General features: G+C 44.6%; 1 protein-coding gene across 4 annotated transcripts in view; it reads left to right on the top strand.

Annotated features, from left to right (window-relative positions):
* LOC106751861 overlaps nucleotides 1-17,971 on the top strand; it is a 253,863-nt gene that overhangs the window by 13,173 nt on the left and 222,719 nt on the right. For all 4 annotated transcript variants that reach the window (XM_014633068.1, XM_014633067.1, XM_014633066.1 and 1 more), the window contains exon 2: nucleotides 10,435-10,654. In XM_014633068.1, the coding sequence (XP_014488554.1) occupies nucleotides 10,481-10,654 (174 nt within the window). In that variant the 5' untranslated portion in view covers nucleotides 10,435-10,480. The remainder of the gene's footprint in view (nucleotides 1-10,434; nucleotides 10,655-17,971) is intronic.

Genomic DNA, 17,971 nt, shown 5'->3' with positions numbered 1-17,971 from the left:
GCTAACTCTGGATAATGTATGTATGATATAGGTCGTAGAAATTGTCTAATATGACTATTATTGTTAATAATATAATATATATAAATTAATGCATGCACACAGTAATACATTACTATGTATTTTTAACGAGAATTAATATTTTCCATGATCTGTGATTTGCTTTTTACATTCACGTAACAACTGTGGTCTGTTTGGCAAAAAACTCTCGCCAAATGTTGACCGAAAACTAAAATATTTTAACGAGAATCCACTCGAAGTTTCTTTATTCTTTCTTTTTTGAGCATGAAGCCGGAACCAGCTATTCCGCGATGAATGTTTAGAGCCATTTAGCGGCCGCTAAACACCACGGGTAGCCAGCATCCCGAGCAACCAGCTCCTTTCATCTCACGTTTCCCTCCATTGAACGCCTTGCAGTGAGAGAAAGATGGAGAAAGAGGTTGTAAGGAGGCCTTGCAAGGTTACCTATCTCTTAGCGAGGTCTACAAACTGCTTTCGAGTCTGCCTGTGTGGCTTGTATTTTGACAGCATTATGTCTTAAAGATTGTAAAATAATAAAGTATTTCAAGTATTTAGTCATAGCCTGGGGATAGAGAAATATAAAATAGGAACTGAACGGAGGGGGAGGGGGATACGAAGTTAATAAATTAATATAGCTCCTGATAACTCTTATTTAAAAAATTTGGACTTTTGATTTAAAAATCATCGAAAAAATTGAGATGCTTTGAGAATCCTAAATTTCCATAATTCGATGAGATTTAAAGATTCCAAAGTGGAAATCAGTAACTTGCAAGATTTTCGCTAGAAAAAGTCGTTATATAATTCATAGACGTAAATTATTTGTTAATTGGTCAGTGATTGACAGCGAGCAAATTTTTTTGCCCGCCGATTGTTTTGATACTCTCGTGTATTATTGCGCACTTTTTCGTAGAACGAGTCATTACGTTTCGAGCTGGCGAGCGAAAAGCATACCGCAACGTAAACTGTGTGCATCAGTAAGCGTGCCCCCATTTCCGTTCGGGTGATTAAAATATTTCATCGACTTTTGAGGTATTCAATTTTGTCGACAGTTAGTTAACATGCGTTTCTGCGACCTGTCGTATCTGCGTGAATGTATGTGTCAGAGAAGTAGCCGGGAGCACAAAGCTGGATCCAGAAGCCAGGACGGAAGGCGGAGGACGCCGAGACAGGATAGCTATACGTCATAAATATTTTCAGATGTGTGAAATCGTTCGTTACACACGACGTATCCGATTTTAATGATTAACTTATCTTTATAACAAAAGGCAATGCCCGAATCGAAATTTAGGTTCACAGATAGCTTCTCATCATCTAATAAATAATGATTGAAATAAATAATAATTATACAGAAAGAAAACGGCACGGTAAGAAAATATTTCCAGGAACAAAGTAGGGCAATAGCTTGTGTAGTCTTCTTTTTCGAGATTTCGACTCGGAAACACTCGCGGGAATTACGGGGTCGGTAGAGAAGCGGGTGCGATTTCCGCGTGACAAAACCGTTTCCACGTTCGTCTTCGCGGCTTGGCGTGCCGAGGAGCACGTTGGCACGTTAATTCCGACGGTAACAGGGCAGCGGTCGCGTCGCGAGCGTAACGCTTTGTAATTACTGGCCGTCATTATCGTGCTACTCGACTTGACGCGATGATTACGGTGCAGCGGACAGAAGCAAATCGAGAGTGCTCGCCACGGTGTGTAGCCGCGGAACACCCCGAAGCGAGCGGTCTCGCGGGGCCAGGTAGTGCACCGGGCCCCGACGGGGCCCTTCTCGCGGAATTATCAGCTCGGCGAATTGAATTTTCGCCGGTGGCAATTATAATCGCGCGGAGGTGCCTGCCACTATCTATCTATCGCGGGGCACGTGACGTTCTAATATCGTTGCTCGAACGTTTGACATTCTGGGCTGGCCAAAGTCTTTCGTCATTAACTACCTTACGTACCTCTCGACGTATCGAGCCCGTTGCATCACGCAGCGGTGCTACTACGGTAACGCATCGCGGACGTGAAAATTATTTTACTGTTGACGATACTATTTACGTTGGCGGTGCTCTTACGCCTGAGGAGACTCGCTTGGCTCCCTCGACTCGAGGTCAGCACGTATATCGCCAGTTCCATCCGTATCGACGCCATAAATTATTTATATTAGGAAACGTGCCGATAACCATGCCAGTGGCGAGGCCAATGGCGGTGACATGACGAAAAGAGGCATGACGGATGCGGTTATAAGCGATAACTCAAGTAATGGTAACGTTTAAACTTTCTTTCTATGAAAATGCTCCTGTGCATATCTTGAAATTTAAACTGTAAGAAATTTTTCTGTTAAATAATCGTACGTTTATATATTAGCAATTTCTTTGTCTGTTAAAGTGTTTAGATTACTTTCAAAATTTTATTGCGTATTTCTGTTTCTCGTTCGAATTAATTGTTGAATAACATTAGCGTACATTTTTCGGTTTCTATTAACTAGAAATTAGCTAGCTAGGAATTAGCTAGAATCACGAACGATACGAACAAAATGCATGCGTCGTTACGTTCGGTCGACTCAGCCAAGGTTTATTTTAACGTCGAATCGTGTCCACTCGGTTTCCTGTTCCGACCGATTAAAAATCCTCAGTCGGACCGGATTAAGTCCATCATTACCGATGACGATATCTTCTCCCACGTGTTAAGGAAATAGTCGTGAAGTAGGAGGAGAAGTAACTGTCCCTTTCGACAAAATCCTCGCGCGCTCTCGGAACTGGTTTCGAGCCCGGGACGGCTAATTGGAATTAAATGCTGTCCCTCCCGCCCGCCCCCGCGTTTATAAACGATCGAATGACAAATGCCGCGATAGCGACAGTAATTAGGTATACACGGTACCTCCATTCCCGGTGCAGAGAGGAGGCCCTTCCCCTTCTCGATACCTCACCGTTGTGATCGTTTCTTCCTTTCGCCGGTCGATCATGCTTCGGGCGCGATTATGCTGCAAGCGTACTTTGAAGTCCGAGTGAACTTCCATGTATGCGCGCGTACGATCACGTAAGTTTCCGTGTCGATAGAGGACAGATCCCATTAGCCAGATAAGAACGCAATCGTCGTGTTGCAGCAACACCGTCGTTTGACGAATTCTGACATTAAAGATAGCGCGAGTAATATTTACGAAAATAAATTTATTACGAGCAACACACTTGACATAATGTCGATAACGTTATTAACAACGTTGCACGATAACGTTATGCGCTTTATATTAAATGTATGCAATAAATTCTTAATTAACTTTTTGTTGTGGTGTATACTATTAACCAAAAAAATTCACTATGTTAGAATCAGATTTCTAACTGAGCGATAAATTCCCAACGCGTCGCTGTCGTCCATGTGTTGATTGATAAAATTAGGGAACGAGGAACCTGTGAACCATGTCAGGTTGGCGACGGTAGAAGGAATGCGTGCACCTGACCGGTTATACCTTACATTACTCAACTAAGTGTACACAAACGTTTAACGAGTGTTAAGCCCATAAAGGTGTTGCTGACACTACAAGCTCGACGCCTCCGCTTCTTCGAGATATGCCGTTACTTTCTCGGGGTGGGGTAGACTGTCAGAAGCAGAAGACAGTTTTGTTACGCGAGAGCCTTCAAAAGAAACGAAGCATTCCAACGTGAAGCGTATTGTTTCGATATTTTTATCGTGTCGTATCGAGGACATTCTTTTTGCCGTTCGCGAGTCAGGATGGAAAGAGAACGGGACGGGGACACCCAAGTCGAAATTTTAAATTCTACATTAAATCTTCAAGGGGAGGAAACGAAAATAAGTTCTGTTAAGCATAATAAGTGCTTCTTTAATACTATAAATGGGAATTGAATTTAAATTTGAATTTTACGTTGAAGACAGATTCCATTTGTTTCGCCGAACATTTTTCTAAAGTTTCCTTATAATTAGAATAAGAATGGGATTCTTAATTGGTATCGCAATATGTTACACTTATTTAGGGTAAGTTTGAATGACCTGATCAAAATCTATGCTATATTTGGGAATTTTTCCACACGAGATATAATTAAATTAAATTGAAAATAGGCTTAAAATTTTGACTCGAATATTGTGTACTCAACGACCAAAACGTTAACCGAAGGATATCGACGTTGAAGAGCGACTTCTTTCCTCGTGCTTAAATCAACCGGGATGTTTAAATTCCGATTTCATGCCACGCGATGACTCGTGCCAGCCGTCTGGCAAGGATTAGCATGGCATTAGGCGTTAGCCTGCGATTCACGAACGCACACACCCGAGGAAACAATGCGCGTGCATGTCAGTCTACTCAATCTTTGAATTTTAAGGAAGGTACGCGGTCTTGTTTGTGTATTTTACGAGTTATCGCGTCTGAACGTTTTGCCGTCGAAATTTGCGACCTTACCGAATAGATTTCGCATTCGCGAGAGTTCCACGCTACGAAGAAATTCCTGCAAATTTTAGGCGAAGAAACGAATTTCCCGCCGAGATCAAACCGAAAGGCCACGCTTGAGTGGAATTTTTATACGCCGCTACTGCGGTTTTAAATGGATATCGTTTGACTTTTCGTTCTTTCTTTCTCTCTTTTTTTTTTTTTTATTAATGTTACGCCTCTCGTTGCTTTTCTGGGAATGATGTCAATAGATCTAGACGAGGGAAATGGTTCACGTCCGCAATTGCACGTATAGCCGAACAGCTGCGGAGGTTAATAGGCTGGTCATCGTGTGATTCGCATACTTGGTCGAAACCTACATGTGTAACAAACCACCGTTTCACACGCGTCGCCGCTCGTTGCCGCTCTGGCAAGCTTCCTTAAAACGTACGGAAATTTTTCGTGGCGCGATTTTTCGAGGCGTCGGCTACTATGCGTCCTCGAAGTAGGTTCGTAGAATCAGCAGTCGGGCTGGCGAGCCGAATACAGGTGGAATAAATTACAGGCGAGATAACGGTCACGATTACGATTAATTACGGATTAGTCTAGACGGACAGGCCGCGATGAAATAAGTTTCGTACAGCAGTGTTTCAAATTCGAAACGGCGAGTAACGCACGCGTATGCGCGGTTTTAATCGCGCGAATGTTACGTAAAATACCGCAAGGGGATGAACTCACAGGAGCAGGATCCCACAATTACCGATAATCGTCGATGCACACGCACGACACGCATGCATTAATACAGTCCGCGAGTGTCGGGCGCCGCGTGGCAATTGGAATGACCGCGATTAACCTTACGTAACTCGGCCTTTCCCGGCCGGTCCTCCTACTCTCTACCCCTTCGTAGCCCCAAAGATAAATTGCGTGTAACGCGTAGACGCATAGATGCAGCCGTGCGCGAGCCGTTGTTTGACCCTTCGCGTTCGAGTGAAATGGCGCACCAACGGAGCGCGAACAGTTTTTACGACAATTTTCGCTTCGTTGCGTCTGATACGCGTCGGTATATCTGTCGGCATGGGTTTTTTCCCAAGTTTTAACAGCCGTCTGCCGTTTTCGGAGCGTCGATTTTACTCGGCAGACGTCAGTGTCGACGGAGGATGCAGGAACTTGAACGTCAGAAGTGCATTTTACGATGTCTTCATATACTTGTCTAATCTAATCTATCTATTGATAACGAAGTCTCAGTCTTCATTTCGATTATGAAGCAATCTTGACACCGCACCTTCTGTAATTTATATTTCGATTTACTACAATTTTATATATATATATATCTTCTGAATTATTTTAATGTGTTACATATATATCCTCTGAATTGTAATAATTGAATTTCCACACCGTCTATTACCGGCTTCTGAATTATTGAAATATGATTCGATCGTGCGACTTCCAGCTACGTAACAACGGTTTTTATAATTATCCTCTCAGTGCTGTTTTCATAATCGGGATATTCGCGAGAAGACTCGTCAAATCGCTGATAATTTTCGCCCACGCGCAGCGCGAGATCGTGCCGCGTATAACCGGCGACGGGAGCAAAGATCCCGCGGAAGGTAAGAACGCGCGAGAGAGAGAGAGAGAGAGAGAGAGAGAGAGAGAGAAAGCGTGATAATAACGCGTTGTAAAAAGAGGCGAAAACAGCTTTAAAGCTCCGTTCCGCGTAGCAAATATGTCGTATGCGGGAACGCTCGGCGCTCTTATCGGCCGGATTTACGATTTCGATTAGCACGGAGCCGTCGTGTCCGACACCACCTTCCTGGTGGTGAGGAGATACTAAAAACAATTATCGCCGACGTATCGCACCTCTCGGGAAGAGCGGATAGCATCGACGGGGTAAAAATCTCGCGAATTGAGTTATGGCCGCCCACACACGCGGAAATGTTCGGATATCGCCGGTATCTAAGTGGCAGGTCAATACGCGCGAGATCGCACGTGGCTTAATTTTCTCTTACGTAAAAGTACCTCGATTTCGATGCAACGTATGCAAGTAACAGCGCAATTTTCAGACATTTCTTCGCAGATAATGGATAAATTTTATTATTTTACACTTTTCAACTATACTATATTTTCTTTTACAAAAATATCTCGATCGCCTCCGGTGATCGGATTACATTTTTAAAAGACTGCGCGACATACGCTGTACTATGCGATAACTACTTAGATAATACACTCAATTTCTAACGTGCAATATCACAATTTGCAATGTAAATATCACAAAGTTGAACGCACAGATCATCGAAATATAAAATTTACATCATACTGATGAAACCTCGGTGTCTCAGTATTTTACGTGGGAAGGCGTTGGTAGTTAATACATACCGCAATGTCGATCTCCGATCCGTTCCGTCTGTATTCCTGCGAGCCACCCAGGTGTGAACGCGCCCAGGAGCAAAAGGATTGCGATGTAAATTACCGGCAATAATTCCCAGCTGATAAGAACGACGCGCGTCTCTCTCTCTCTCTCTCTCTCTCTTTCTATCCCTCCCTCCTTCTCTTTCTTTCTCGCAGCTAGCGGGCCGTTTAATTCAGTTTAACCAACTGGCCGTGTCCGCCTCTCGCAGAATGGCATTCGATTAGGGTGAGGTATCGGTACCGGGAGGCATCGGTATCGCAGTTGTTTACGAGGCATTCTGACAGCCCTCACCTACCTATCGCGAGCCACAAATTCCCACGTCCCACGCTGAGTCCCGAGAACTGGCAAACTGAAATTTCATCGATCGCCGTTTCCGGGGAATTAAACGCGATGAATGGGACTCAAAGGAAGGTTCGCGGTCACGTGTTATTCACAGATCTCTTTAAAGGAACTCTTCAAATCGGCTCTCGTAAGATCTCGCTCGTTAATTCCATTGAAATGTCTGGCGTTTGAATTTCACCCGATTCTGATCTTTCTATCGCGAAGCGCGAAACAAATAAATAAATGCAGGGAGGAAATTGAGAAGAGGGAGAAAAGAAATACTTTCACCGCAATCTCTTTTAGAACGCGTTTCTTTTCCTCGAGATTACGTGACGTTCTCATGACACTTAACGCTAAAACTACCGACGATTAACGTGTACCTTTCTACCGGAGCGGTTTAAATCAGATTTTTGAAAGAATACGCAATGCAAAGGGAAACATATTTATTCGTTCGCACATTGCGACAAAAATGACGATTAATCTCAGAGAATGCACCGTTAGAAAGTGGAGTAATTATTATAAGAAAAAATTACAAACCGCTCATTTTGTGACCGCTTTGGTAGTTTTGGTGTTAAATTTGTTCGACACATTTATTTGTTCTTCGTTCATTTCCGACAATGATGTAAGATTGCGATAATTCGTTCGGCGCTTCGGCTCCTTTGGTGTCTTGGGAAGAAGATCTCGACGTTAAGGCGCTAATTGCAAATTCACGCGGAACTTACATGCGGCTGTTGTTCGAAGCAGACGGTGCTTAAGGTGCGACAAGCACTTCATCGTTCACCTGTGAAATCACCTGACGTATTGGCTGCCGGCCACGATTAGACATCCGGTGATTTTCTAATATTACGTGCGCGCGGGCAGGCGACTCGTGTTCTCATGCATGACTTCATTGTTGGTGAGTTCAATGATTGTAACGGTCGCGGCCGCATTGTATTCTTCAGGCCAGACTGCGATGCAATCGATTCGCGATCTTGTGATCGCCCGCGCGTATATATATATATATATATCGATTTGTACGCACACGACACGCAGATGTAGGATTAAATAAAACGCAGATTTAATTATACGATACGATTCGTTGCGTAACTCGCGTTAAGGGGCGCGCTTTTTCATTTCCCTTCTATTTACTTACAAAGTCGGCCTACGTGAAAGAATGCGTGAAAGATATTTAGCGGTTAAATAACGTTTTTATCAGGAGAGAAATTCTACTTCGTGGCGCGCAATCGCGAGCTGTTTTGCAATTATCGGAAAAATTTGCGAAGGATTTCGCGAGATAAGATAAATTATATTTTTCACGGCGTGTGTGCGATATGTATGGCTAATAACGTTGTCTCGAGATTAATGAATCATGATAGTTCAGCTGTAAGATATAATCGATCGCCGGGATTTTTCCCAACAGTCATAGAAATTGACGGAGCGTTTTACGTAACAGATTACGGGGGATCGTTTTGCAATAACAATAAAACCCGATAGAGCCATATTACGCTAATAGATAAGATCGCGCTACCATCGGCGCGATTTTTTCCGTCGAGCGTGTGAGCAGATACGCATTGCGATAAAGTCATATACGGTAGTCGAAAGTGAGTACAAAATGTAATGTTAATTATTATTAGCGAGATCGCCGGAGCGTAAAAGCGACGCTCGTATTTCAGTTTCGCTATCGCGCTTGTCTCGATGCCATTAGCGTAAAGTCCCGAGAGCAGAAATATCAATCCGCGTTGCCGCGTCGCGTTTCCGCCGCGCAGCTCGGCGAGAAATGAGAGAAATTATTCCGCTAGACTGCGCTTTATAGCACTTCACGCCCCTCGTGTCACTTCGCATCGAAGGAACCACTTCATCCGCCCGACAATGCCAGAATATTTACCATGCTAATCGCCGGTCTGCGAACACTCGCTCAAGACTGACAGAACGTTTAACTCTCGTCAAACAATTTAATATTCCAACACGTTTAATATTCCGCACGTGTCGCGAAAGTTTTTTCCACGAGTGATGTGGTTTTTTTTTTACGTGAAGCCTTTAAAGCTCACGTTTGATCGTTTTGATCGCGTTTCATCGTGAAATCTAATTTTCCGTTCGCGAGCTAATGGCCGATACCGTACAATAACGTTCACGGGGAGAGCCCAACACACGCGAAGCCAGGCACTCGAATAACGTGCCGTAACTGCACAAAGATACCGTGTAACGTTTACGAAAGGACCAGTGCACAGCAGGCATGAAAATTGCCACGATTGGATCGTTCGTCGCGCTTTTTTTTCAATATTTACGCGCCGGGGAGGATATTTTTCGTCTGCGAAAAAAGAAGAGAGAAAATGAGGTCGTGTGGGCAGGTCGTCGCGACGGCGGGGAAGAGAACACAAAGTGCAGCACTGATTTCAGATTAGACCTCCTCACGTTCGGCCGAGGCGGCTAATCTGCGAAATATAATTAGCCACAGTGAGTAACGCTCGGTGCGGCCGCTAAATTTAGCCAAATGCAATCACAACAGCGCAGGTGGTCATTTTACCCTTTTCAACTGTTTGACAAGCCGGGATTATACCGGACCGCGCGCGCGACGCTGCCGCGGTGAGTCACGGCGAGGCTAATTATAATGCCTTTGCGAGAATACACCCGTAGATCCTTTCGCCTTTTCGCCCTTTTCTCGTTTTCGATTAAGCACCCGTTCCCGATGAGCCTTATTGTTTCTTTATTGCGTTATTTCTTCGCCCACCTGATTAATGCGTATCGATCTTATAATAGACGAGATTGTTTATCACGCTTTAGACTTCGAACCTTTCGCGAGGTATTAGATTATAATGTTATACGCAATATAATATTAATATAATAGATATGCAATATAAATTATTCAAACGGTTCATGTGGTTCACATCTTGAATTTCGTTTAGTTGAAGTTTTCTTTTTATATTTATATCATCAATCTGTAGTTTACTTGTACAGGATAGCCTGTAAGTCACGAAAGGGCTCGAAATTGTTATAACTTTTGTATTTGTTAATTTTCTCATTTCATTTCTTTCCAATTTTGAAAGGAACGTTCGGGAAATTGAGTATTTCACCGTCAAAGAACGAGCGAAAATCCATACAATTTTATTTTGAAAATCAGCGTTCTATTGTTTCAACGCAAAGAGCATATCGCCGTCATTTAAATCTGATAAATGAAAAAAATTAACAAAAGTTACAACAATTTTGAATCCCTTCGCAACTCATAAGCTACATTGTACATCCATGCTGAATACGATTATCTTGCGCACCGTTTGAATCAGACGAAATGAATGTGTATCGCTGTTTGATTTTGCATTTTGTTAAAACTAACCGGCGTTGTCGATGATGATCGTTGCAGGTGCACGAGAAAATGCGTGTAAAATCGTCGAGGTGACCGCGTGAGCATGGAGACCGTGCAAGAAAGCGGCGGTCGTCTGCAAAACGGCTCGGCCGTCATCGCGAAGACGCCGAATCGTTTGAAGATCGTGGAGAGCGATGATGATGACAAGGTGACGAGCGAGAAGGCAGCGGAGATGGATCCGTACAGGGAACTGGAGCTTTATCTCGCCAAAGTTAACGTGAGTCAATGTTGCATGCAGACCTTCTTATATCTCTGCGCTCCATTCGTGCCCGGGAAATGGTTGATCCGTTATCCCGCGTATTTCATAATTAAATCCCGCGATAAATTACATGGTGTGAGACCCGACGTGAGCGATTAGGAACTAATACCTGCGCTTGTACATTCCGCCCGACTATTCATCGCGCACGTATAAAGCGTCGTATTCGAAAGTCTCAGGTCGTTCCACTTTTATCTCATGCGCGATTGGGCGTGCTATTTTCCATTTCGCTATTAAAAGCGCGTTCATAGTCGAGTCACCCGAGTCGAAATTTTCGTTCTACCTCAAGTCTCATTAAGTCTTCAAATAGAGAAAATGAAAATATCTTGCCATTTGTAACATGAAAGGGAGTGCAATACGAGACCTGTGAAGACTTGATGAGACTCAATGTAGAACCGAAATTTCGACTCGGGCAGTCACCGGAGGTTTCGGCGTTCCACACACGTCCGTCCGACTAAATCTCTGCGCATGCATGAACGAGAAGGTGGAGAAGGAGGAGGATGATGAAGAGGAAGACCGGCGCTGAATTGAGAGAGGGCTGGGTGAAAAATTGACGCCCACTTTCTCTTTACGATAATCGATTCTGATTCCGTGGAACCGAGTGCTCGGTTCCTCGGCTACTTCGGGCCCGAAACGGAAGATTCGAGCGGTGAAAGGAATCGGCGCCGTGAGCTTCGCCCGTAATATTTCTCATTATCGAGCGGATCGCCGTAAGAGCGCGGCGGACGATGATTTCTCTCGCCCTGACGGGCCGAGCCGAGCGAATAACCCCCGTGTCTTGATCGTCTTTCTCAATTAAACGAGTTATTCGATCCGATTTGAGTCACGCGTGCGATCGTCTTGAGATCTCGCCGCGTCTCCCTTTTACGACGGATCGTTTCCTCAGTGTGCCATAATACTGCTCACTCGGGGGTACCACCGGCTCTTTATCGATCGTTTCGCCGATCGCCAGGCCTCGGCGAGGCACGGGCGCGACAAATCGACGTCGACGGTCCTCACCGCGAAATCCTCCCACGGGCACGTCCCGAGTCGTTTCTCGCTTCGCTCGGCATCCCCTTCCTGGTCCGCGCGATGTTGATACATCTGTTTTAGAGACTTTACACTAAACGGCCCGAATGGAACCGGTTCTTGTTTGCGAATTCGCGTAAGGTGCGTTCGGCTACAGGTGTCACCATTGCATTCCCGCGTGACTGGTATAAATATTCATTAGTCGCGTAGCGGATACGCACACTCGCGAAATGCGCGTAGAGACGTCGGGATACCGCGCGAGTAAACATCGTCGGTATTCTAATGCTAACTTGCACGGCTGAATATAATGGCGTATTATTTCGCCGTAGAAAGCGGAAACGCATTCACGTGCGTATATTCCGATATTAAATATGCAAATATAATATATCGACCGCAAGATTCACCGTTAGCGTTCGCTTTTTCCCGGCTGGCTTTTCGCGAGCGCGTTGTCGCGCTCCGAAGATAATTCCGCGCTCGTCCGTACAGAGAGATCATAGATTAAGAGCTGATACACATTATATTAATAGATGGCATAAATCCTAGCGATATCGAAGTTCGCGGGGCTCTCTGTACGCCTTCTCGTCGCGCTCGTATCGCCGATTCGATTATCAGCCGTTGCTACAGATTACCGTCGCGTCGCGACACGGCGGTTTGCTCGTTTTGATCGGACGCGCGTCGGTTCCGCGTCGTCCTTCGGCGTGTACCGGTGCATCGCGAGTGCATCGGTGCATGTCGATGCGAGCAAACAAGAGGAGCAGAGCGCGAGGGAGGCGGCGGCGGTGGCTCGTCGTTAAAACTAGTTGGCGCGGAAGTCGCCTCTCAGCCTCCTACTATTTCTCAGATAGTGCCTGCGAGTGCTGCTACCGGTCGGCACGCGGTGTACCTTAACGTGCTCTTTACGAGAAACTTATAGCCCCGATGTAATCGGTACCCAATATCGTTTCCAGATGAAGGATCGGCCACTTATCGGCTAACGAGTGATCCGAGCTTCGAAGCTCCCACAGATCCATCCGCGTATCGTCTTCCGATACCGGGTAACCGGTAGTATTCCGCGTCTCAAGTGTCACCGACGATCTCCACTCGCGTCCGATATCAACCCTCCGAGTGGCAACAAGGATCGTCCGGGCCATTGTAAGAAGTGCTCGTTTCTCAAAATCAAATCATTCAGAATGAAATATTTCGCAATTTATTGTTGACGAATTAGCTACGTGGTATTCGGGTGGAAGAGTGAAGGAGGTTGCGATCATTTTTCGAGATTTTACCGAGAGCAGCTTAAGAGGAGAAAAATCGAAGAAGACACGAATGATCCTGGTTATCACTCTGAAGGTAATGAAAATACGTCGCCACTCGAAGGGTTAAAAATCGCTATTGGATCGGCAGTCCCAACTGATTTCTTTCCCCGATCGATTATCGTGCTGATAGAATCTCTCCGTAGCGATTTCATAGTTCTACGTTAATTGGAGAAACGTAAAGATCAAAGGATACATTGAAATGTTAATTGAATAAGGAAAGTACGTTTTTCTCCCCTTGTTTCTTAACAATTCTACAGACATGCGCCGCACGCTCACTCATTACCTTTATTTATCTTATCTTTTGATCTCGTGCAAGACCTAATGACGCAATTAATAGTGTTTCGTGGCCGTATACCGTGTGCGTGTCGAGTGTAGCGTTTCGCGTTTTTTTCCGCGACAGCGAGCGAGGGAGTGCGACGCTCGGCATTCTCCCAAGCCAAAAGGCAGATGACACAAACGGATCTCCGCCCTCACGCCCTTTTTTTACATTCCTTCGTGCACGGCGCTTTTTTGCCCTTTGCCCTGACCGTGTGAACTGGAAGACGTTTGCAAAGCAAAGGCGGACAGAAGAAGTCGCTCGTCACTCACGACCCCGATTCGAAATTTCTGTTCTGCATTAATAAATTCTTTAAACAAAAGTGAATAGCAGAAATGAATATTTGACTAAATTGAAAATAAGACTTGCAGAATATTTCGAGAATGTTGTGATCTCTGGGCTACCAATATCATGTTATTTCGGCGGGTGACAAACAGTTGACGGTTGGTGGTAGGTGATTGCCTTTTTTGCCGAATACTTTTCGAGGCTTCTATATGCCGTGTACTTTTCCGTCGAATTATTACGTCTCACAAACAACACGCATACTGCGACATGGAGCACTATATATTGGTTTGTATTGGTATGTTATTTACAATTCCAATGATGAAATTATTTCGACGACTCTTGAAATAATCTTGTAATCGGACTCTCGTCATCATCACGTTAATTCATGCGCGTTTCTCCCAACAAATTGTATCTACGCGAGTGTCAGTGCCTGTACTATCAGTGCCACGACGAAATAGCCGGGAGCAAAATGCTGGATCAGAAAGTCAGAACTTAGGATACCGGGGCATAGATATTGACATATCATATTTACAGGTGTGTCGAATTATCATTATGCGGCATATTTCCGACTTTAACGGGGTTTTCACGAACTTACCGAGAATAAGGAAATATTCCTAAGCCGAAATTTACACCAGTACTCATAGATGATTAATTATGCTTTCACACAATCAAAAAGATTATTTATAATTGTATTAATTTTATTAATTATAATTATATTATAACAATGAATATAGGCCTTAGAATTTTGCGTAGGTCTCGCGAACGCTACTTTGTGCCTGTCTAATAATACCTCTTGAGTCGTAAGTTCTATCTCGAATGTGCCAACGTCTTCGTTACTTTACTTCTGTTTAGCCTTGTTATTATACCGAATCTAAATTTAAATCTCTGTTGGTGCGCTACATTATTGGACGCACAACTGCTATCTTTGCCCTTGCAACTACTTGCTCACAACATTTGAATATTCAAATTATACCGAAACGCTAATTAAAAAAATAATGAGGAAAGGATTGCAAATTGAAAAATTTACCGTTTATCTGCTACATCCCATTATTTACTTATATGAATTATTTCATATTTGCTTATCGCGCATACTTTATCTGCAGATAAGTTAAGTTGCGCAATTAACACATCAATCAAAGATTGAGAACATAACTAATTAGAAATTTATATTCAGTAAACGATCATTTGCTACACCAAGATAAGATAATAATCTGTAAAGTGTTATACCTTGAAATTCTCTATTTTCTTCTCAAATTCGACGGGGAAAATTCTCAGGGTTAATCTTGAACCAAAATTTTGACTCGAACCTTCGCGATAGCGGGCGAGTCTGTTTTCGAGCAGCTTCTCCCTGTCGTTTGTTTCAATACCGCTTGAACATTAACGAAGGAATGTAGACTGTGATCCTATTGAAGGTTAAAGTCGGAGGAACCACTTGAGTAATAATAACCGCCGGATCTCTCGCGCGATCGTACGTCGACTGCCTTGAACGGTTGGGTAAACATAGGCGATTTATCGTTACCGGCGAACGACGAACACTGCGCAATGGTAGTTATTATTGTCGATATGATTCAGCTGAGTGCTTAATAATAAAACTAATAACTACGATACGATACGGTAACGGATAATAGTTATCGCTCGGTGATAATGCTCGTGACTCGGCTGTGGACTCGTATTTGTTACACCGACGACCGTTAGGATGTAAATCGCCGCGCGATCATTAAGATTATCTACGGTCACTCTGCTAATTGCGACTTAAGTCGGAGATTTATTAAGTCTAAGATAGGAAGACGGGTTCAACGATGTGCGCATAAACTAACGCGTGGCTGTGGGATATCGTCGCTCATTGGCGGCTTACCACTTACTGGGTCAAGCTTGCAGCTTTTCAAGGTTTAGGTTAAACAGGATCTGTCCCTCTCTCGTTTTCTCTCTCGCACGTTCGCGAGGTGACTGATCTAATAGGGATATACCGGCGACCGGACCGATCGAGGAAACTTGTTTTGCGCCTCAAGTCTCCGCAAATGCGCGCCAAATTTAGCGCCGCGATCGGACCGAGTCGTCGTCGTGTTTATGGCGGTACCAGCACGGATCGGTCTTCCGTATATATTTCGGTTTCTCCGCGATGAAATCTGCACAATTGTGGAATACGCGCGCTCGTTTACGATCATTAACGGGGACAATAGTACCGTGACACACGATGCACTACTTTAGTAAGAACGCTCGTCACTTGGCGAAAATGACTCTCGCAAAAATAATCCACCGGTTCTCCCGCGAAAATAATTTAAATTCGAAGAAGCGGTAATGAAGAAAATCGCGATTAAAGATCGCCGTTTTGATAATAATTTTTTGTTGGGTGAAAAAAAAAAATGAAATTAAATTCTACGGGGAAGTTTTAATTTTTATTTTCAAAAATTATACCCTTGAAAATTTCTCGAGATAGAAACGATGATCTCCGATGAAGGTGCGTTTCTTTTCCGGGACACCATTACGCGAGTGGTTTATAAAGTCAAGGCTAAATACTTCAATTTACATTTATCGCCACTTTTATATCCTATCTCAGCTTCTTGAACGTTGATACGCATCTGTGCATCAGTTTGTGAATCTCCGTTTCTTTTCACTGCATGACACGAGGTGTATGGACATCGTGGGAAATCACGAGAGTGATCTCATGTATAGAAGCAGAATAAGCGAGTTGTGTGGAACCTGTTCCCCCTTTCTCCCGACTCCCACCGTCCATTTAGATCACCAAAAACGCTCCGGTCTGAAAAGGCATTCAATCGATGATATCACTGTGACGACGCGGCCTTAAAATAGACGTCAGACGTGATACTGGAGAGTCGATATCGGCGTAAGAGATCGAAATCGAATGTAGATTTCGCGCATCGGGGCGCCTACGCGTATTTCCGCGCCGCGAGATACATACGTCTCTCGATGGAGCGCGAGGTAGATCGTGAGATCACTTTCGACGACCCACTGACAGCCGGAGAGCGCGCACTCGCGAGAGAGCATCGCGCTGCCGGGCGTGCCATTCCCAACCGCAGGCCTTTCCTCGCGTTATGCGGTCGTTAAGTAATAATCGCGGATTGAGCGCTCGCATCGCACAGCCACTCGTAGGCGTGACAAAGACTACTGTTCTCGAGAAGCGCGTCCTTAACGGGGATTACTTCGATCTATCGTTGGATACATCGTTAGAGAAAAACCAGGAAAAGATCGAGCTGGAGAATTATAAATACATTGCGATTGCGGAGGGAAGCGATTTCGAGGGGACTTTCAGCGTCCCTCTGAATCGTAGTTGCGGTGATTTCTGTAAGCTTATTCGCTGTTACAATTTGTAACGCAGATTCTTCTTCACTTTCGCCACCTTTCTTCTTTCCTCGGCTCGCGTTCCCGTCGCAGAAAGCTGTGCTCGACCACACAACGAACATCCCACAGCAGCCGTAATAGAACAGTCAGTCGCCGTGGAAAATCGTTCTCGTCCGCGGCGGTGTTAGGAGTATCGACTCACGTTCGCTCACGGGGCGGCGGTCATAACCGTTTAAAACGGCAGTTTAATGCAAATACGTTTCGCACATGTGCGAGGGAGCGCGTTTGGTGTGCCGATGCCACGGCCTGCCCGAGGTTGCGGATAATAATCAGAACGGAACGTAGCGACCTGAAGTGTAAACGCCGACCGGGCGCACGCGGGAGCGTTTCTATCTGCATAGCTATCTCCCAATCTCCGAACCCAACACGCATCGGCTGCGACGCGTCCAAACGCCGAATAAATTCGTGCTCGCGATGTTCGCCTGACCGATGGAACTTTTAAAATAGGCGGTTCCAAAGCTCCGGGCCTGACTTCTCGAAAGCGCTGCCTCTCTCAGTTCACATCTGTTGTGAACATTATTCCAACGTGTATTTCAGGATCCGAAAGAAATGTTACTCATACTGATATTTATTCTCTTATTATGCACCGTACACAAAGAAAAAAATATCTTCCGAAATATCTAGGTGTTCTCTTTACGCTGGGTCATAGGAGAGAAAACATTTTAACAAAAGAAAAATTAATACGTGGGGAACTGGAAATTCACGGTTGTTTCGTAAGGATTTAATGAGCGCCTTGTGGGACTTTCTAATATTAATAAAATGAGCAATTTAATGAGCTTGTGGTGTGAATGGCGGGACGCCGAAAACTAATCCTCCCATACAGCGAACGTTCCAAAGGATTCTCTTCTCTCGGGAATCATTGTTGGAAATTATGCGGCAATAAATTCACAAATAGGTTATACGCTTTGCATACGAAATATTTAGGTATTCGCGACGACACGCGGAGCTGGTGCGTCGCGGTCGCGCGAGAAGCTTATACGTATTAAATTACTGCAGCGAACACGCACGGTACCGGCG

The sequence above is a fragment of the Dinoponera quadriceps genome, unplaced genomic scaffold, assembly GCF_001313825.1.
Source record: "Dinoponera quadriceps isolate SergipeBrazil2010 unplaced genomic scaffold, ASM131382v1 scaffold316, whole genome shotgun sequence".
Lineage (NCBI taxonomy): Eukaryota > Metazoa > Arthropoda > Insecta > Hymenoptera > Formicidae > Dinoponera > Dinoponera quadriceps.
The sequence above is the reverse complement of the archived record's forward strand: the minus strand, read 5'-3'. Positions and strand labels throughout refer to the sequence as shown.